Genomic DNA, 5,636 nt, shown 5'->3' with positions numbered 1-5,636 from the left:
CCTTTCTGCAATGATGGAAATGTTTTATACCTAAGCTGTCCAGTATAGTAGCCAGTAGCCACGTGTCATTATTGAGGACTTGAAAGGTGGCCAATGTAACTGACAGATTGGATTTTCAATTTTATTTAACTTAATTTAAATTTAAATAGCAACACGTGGCTATCATATTAGAGACTGCAGATCTAGAAAACACTCAATGATTTTTTTTTTCTGGTTTGTTTTTAAACAAATGAATAAACTTCTTAAGGACAGAGGGTTATCTACAGCTTTTCTGTATTTCCACACAGAACCAAAGTGTTCCATAAACTTGTTGCTGTGGCTACCTTAGGTATGTATATAGTATGTTTTATGTATTTGCCTTATGGACGTAAAAGGAAATACACTACTGTTTCTAAAAGCAGCTAGTTTGAAGAAGTTCTAAACTATTAATTGCATACAGAAAAAAACAGAGCAATCTTATATCTTTTAAAGTTTATTTACAATTATGATAAACGTAGTTAGTAAACCAGTATCCCTTACATTGCCTAGCTAGATTATTTCATGACAAGAAAGCAGTAAACATCAATGAAACTAAATATACACAGACTTGGCATTTGTGGTTTTCTTTCCGGTTCTGTTTCTGAAGGTGTTATGATCTGTTGCTGTTTTTCCAGCATGATTCACAAAGCACCAAGGACTCATTTATGGAATACTCTGCTCACCCCAAGTCTTGGTTTGCTAACCAAGATGTAATAACAGAATTATTTTTAATATGCCTTTCTGGAGAGTATTCATTTTGCCTTTTTTCTCCCTTAAGGTTATTTTAGGAATTTAAGAAAACAATATATAATTATATTTGCTGCTTTTATAACTTTCTATCCTCTTTTTTTTAATCCATCTGAAAGAAGGTCCCAAAGCTTATACAATAGGCTAATTTTTAAAATATTAAATCTAATATTAAATCTATTTTAAATAGATTAAATCTAATAGATTTAAATCTAATATTAAATCACAAATATTAAATATAAATCTAAGCTATTACTTCCCAGTAAGAATCAAGAAGTTCCCCCAAAAAACACTTTGAATTTATGAGCCTTAATTCTCATGCCTGTTTCTCAGGGGAACTCCTGAAAGTAAATAAAAGAGGTAAACTTACTTCAGATGTTCACCAAATGTGGTAGTTATCCTATAGATGGCTGTTTTCAGTGATGCTCTAAATGCAAATCTTAATGTTTTATAGGAAGTGTCCACCAGGCTTCCTGAAATCCGAGGTGGCTTACTGGAAGCATGAGGAAGCTTGAAATACTTGTCAACTGACTATATCAAGAAAAAAAGGAAACACATTAGTTCAGACTATCAAAAAAGCCAACTCAGTGCAAGGATTAAAGAGATTTCATTTCATATAGACAGATACAGAGATAACACATAGACATACAATAAAGTATTTATTTTGGATCACAGTCAAACAGTTTGAAAAACAGTGCAGTCAAGGTTCTGCCACTTCAGCAGTTACCAGGGAAAAGTCTACAACCATCCTCTAAAAAGCAGTTATATACTTTTACAGCCTTGAAAATTCAAAAGTGGGAAGTGAAACACAGATGTCCTACTCTGCTTACGATGCATGACAGGTAAGAATACCTTTATTATGAATCTCAGTCCGAAAAAAGATCAAACTTTATACTTTACGTAAGTAAGGTTATTTACAAAACTAGCTTATCTTCCTTTTTAATTCTAGATTGTAAAACATCTATGTGCAAGAATAGGTAGGGAGAGAGAACTCACAAGTGAAACTGATTCATTTACATACTTGACAATGTAAGAAAAAGATTTAAGTATAATTTTCAAAATCCAAAAGTAAATATTATAATTTTAAATGCTGGGGAGCCCAAGAATATTGGCGTGGGTAGCCTATCCCTTCTCCAGCAGATCTTCCCGACCCAGGAATCAAACCAGGGTCTCCTGTATTGCAGGTGGATTCTTTACCAACTGAGCTATCAGGGAAGCCCCTTTAAATGCTATAACTATATTAAGAGAAGGGAGAAGAGAAGATTGAGAAGAATAACTGTGTTAATCTACTGCAGTATAATATCTAATATTAATAATATAATATAGTATAATATCTAATATCTAAGTATAATATATAAGGTGACAAGAAGCAATAGCATAAGTCTATTATCTATAGTTATGGATGTAAGCACCAAAAAAGTACCTAAGACTCTAGGTAAAATGATTTTTGCCATCATGTTTTTAATTTCAAGAGTTCTTTTATGTCAATTAAATGATCCTTTTTATTTCAACATCCTATTTTTGTTTCCAGGATTCAATACCCTCTTTTATTTCTGAGGATTTTTGTGGTTTTTGTTATATTTTGGGGTTTATTTTTGCTTTAGAGTTTCTTTTCCCTCTGTACTCCACTTAGTCTCTATCATCTGTATTGAAGATTTCCCTTGGAACATACTGATCCTTGGCTCAAGACTGAGAATAGGACCTTCTGAAGAGCTGGACCAAAAGCTCTGAGTACTAGAAATTACTGATAACAACTTTGAGTACATGATTGGGGATTACCGACAACAGGCTTCACAACAGGTGATGTGCATGGACTTTTCTCGGCGGGGTGGGGGGCTGTACGGGGCGGGGAGGGTGAGTGCCAACTCAGTAACTTTAGGTCTTTCTTCTTGGTTTGATCAGAGTTCCCAAAGAAGAGTCTTCCAGTACCCTCTTTGGAAGGCCTGGTTCCCAGTGCTCAGGGAAGCTGAGCAGGTAACAGAGCTAAGCTTCTAGTAGAGTGCCTGCAACTATGAACTCTCCCAGTCCTGACAGCCAGTGCTGCACTCTCTCTAAAGGATGAAACTTAACTTCTGGAATGAGGGAGAAGCACCTCGGAGAATCTAGGGCTCTAGCTGGGTTTCAACAGCGCTCACACAGCCTCTTTGTTTTGGCGTCTGTCCCTCAGGCCTTGGCCCCAGAGGTGCTTGCCGCTCACCCCACTGCCACCTTCGCAGTTGCCTCGGACTCTGCTAAGTTAGTTATCCCAACCATCTGCTCTCCAGCTTTGAAAACTTTGTTGCTATTGTCTCCTCTCCTATTTATGGATTTATGTCTTTTTAAAAGACTTTCACTATAGTTTAGCAGAGTTTAGGGGGAAGGAACAAGATTTGATGTGTGTGTTCAGTCTGTCACAATAACTGCAAGTCCAAGAATTCATTCTTTCAACAGAAACTTGTAAGAGGGATGCCCGAGACTGGGGCATGCTTGAGATACTTTTAGGCAGTATGGAAGATAGTATTCAGTGACATACTTAAGTAACATTAAGTAACACTGAATCACAATGGAAACATTACTTCCTTTTCAATTTTCTTATAAACCTTAATTAGGTATACTAGCAAAATAGTCATCATCATTTTCACCTGGGTTCAGTGGACCCTTTTTATAGTCTTTTTACAAAAAATTTACAGAAATAAGAATGACAGGATAATGTAAAATACTTTTAAAGCAATATAAATAAGATTATAAACATAGTTTTCAGGTTTCAAAGATATAAACATCTGAAGTATGAAATGTGTTTTGAATGCAACTAGCTGCTTATCAGCTATCATGAACAAACCTGGAACACATCCATCCTATAATACTGATTTCAAATTGAAGATATATCTCCAACAGACTCTAGCTTATCATTATTTCTGGTTCTTTTTCTTGCATCTGCACCATCAAAACACAATACTTTAAAAAACTTTTGACAGTTCATAATTTTGTTGCAAAGTTCAGCCATTTTTTTGGTACCCCAACTGTGCAAAACATTTTCATTCTTAGGTTTATAAAGATGAACTGAAATGGTCAATCACATATAAAATTATTTTATACATGTGACTTTTTTTCATTTCAACATCAACTATTTCCTTCCAATCACTTTTGAATACACCTTTGTATACCTTCAGTATGCATCCATTTAAGAATCATATAAATTTCTAGAGTGCTGTGTCTCTGCATGCATCGTCCGCTTTATCTAAATAATTATTTAACATATGGGCAATTTTCTCCTTTTTACCATCATTGGTGGAAAATCTTTTAAATCTGAATTAGCAACTGTATTCATTGAAAGCTTAAAAAAAACTATAAAGATGTTTGTTCAGACTATTTATATACCTTTTCTTGAAAGATGATGCAATACTATATGATTTCATCATTCTTCTGTTTTGTTACTCGTCTTTTTACCACAATTATAGTAACTGATGAGTAATGATGAAATAATTCCTAGGATGATCAAATAGCAAACTGTTTCAAGACACTGGAAATGTAAAATCACTAGGATTCCATAATACATCTCAGATTTTAAAAGGGTCGAAAGGGTAATTGTAAAGGAATGAATTTTGTTTTCCCTTTGTTCTTTAAAAGAACTCTAAGAAAGAATAAAAGTCATAAAATACCAATCCCTACAAATAATTCGAATAGCTCAAAAAAATAAACGCCAAAACTTAAATTGGGTCCAACAGACCCTAATGTATAAAAGTTACATTGGGGAAGAAAGTCTCAGTATGGAGATGATGTGTCCTTAACACATTTCTAATCCTCTCTAATTTCCCTTCACAACAAAAGGACAAGAAGGCTTCAGGTTCAGAGACTTCAGCAAAAAGAATTACTTAAAATTATTGTCTTTTCTCTTTCATTGTCTTCTCAATACTGAAATCCAAAAAGCCCTAATCTGACAATAAAACCTAACCTAAGCTGACATAGGTTATTTATATTCTTTATTCCACTTGCTATGAATATTCAGATATTTCACTGGAGAAAAGCATTACTGTATCTGATTAAGGGGCTTCTACCTCAGATAGCAATAGCAGTGTTACATAATTATGATTGTGTATACCATGTAACATTTTGAAAAATCTTAAAATACCTAAATTTTGAAACAATTTGAGGGTTTGAGATAAGGAATGGTAGACCTGTATCTATCCATAGCAAGTCAAACTAGCTTCCCTTTTACAACAGTGATACTGTTTCCTTTTAAATAAATTTAACTTAAAATACTAAGTAAATAATAGTTCATTTAGGTGGTTCAGTTCAGTTCAGTTCAGTTGCTCAGTCATGTCCGACTCTTTGCGACTCCATGTATCGCAGCATGCCAGGCCTCCCGGTCCATCACCAACTCCCGGAGTTCACTCAAACTCACATCCATCGAGTCAGTGATCCATTTGAGTCGGCAGCCATCTCATCCTCTGGAGAAATATCAATAACCTCAGATATGCAGATGACACCACCCTTATAGCAGAAAGTGAAGAGGAACTAAAAAGCCTCTTGATGAAAGTGAAGAAGAGTGAAAAAGTTAGCTTAAAGCTCAACATTCAGAAAACGAAGATCATGGCATCTGGTCCCATCACTTCATGGGAAATAGATAGGGAAACAGTGGAAACAGTGTCAGACTTTATTTTTTGGGGGGGCTCCAAAATCACTGCAGATGGTGATTGCAGCCATGAAATTGAAAGACACTTACTCCTTGGAAGAAAAGTTATGACCAACCTAGACAGCATATTGAAAAGCACAGACATTACTTTGCCAACAAAGGTCCGTCTAGTCAAGGCTATGGTTTTTCCAGTGATCACGTATGGATGTGAGAGTTGGACTGTGAAGAAAGCTGAGCACCGAAGAATTGATGCTTTTGA

At 35.1% G+C, this 5,636-nt stretch overlaps 1 protein-coding gene across 1 annotated transcript in view; it reads right to left on the bottom strand.

Moving 5' to 3' along the window:
• The window catches only part of NDC1 (NDC1 transmembrane nucleoporin), a 59,230-nt gene that overhangs the window by 4,098 nt on the left and 49,496 nt on the right, over positions 1 to 5,636 (bottom strand). The window contains exon 17 of the mRNA XM_010847153.1: positions 1,136 to 1,296. Coding sequence (XP_010845455.1) covers positions 1,136 to 1,296 — 161 coding nt within the window. The remainder of the gene's footprint in view (positions 1 to 1,135; positions 1,297 to 5,636) is intronic.

The sequence above is a fragment of the Bison bison genome, unplaced genomic scaffold (genome assembly GCF_000754665.1).
Source record: "Bison bison bison isolate TAMUID 2011002044 unplaced genomic scaffold, Bison_UMD1.0 scf7180017864244, whole genome shotgun sequence".
Classification (NCBI taxonomy): Eukaryota; Metazoa; Chordata; class Mammalia; order Artiodactyla; family Bovidae; genus Bison; species Bison bison.
The sequence above is the reverse complement of the archived record's forward strand: the minus strand, read 5'-3'. Positions and strand labels throughout refer to the sequence as shown.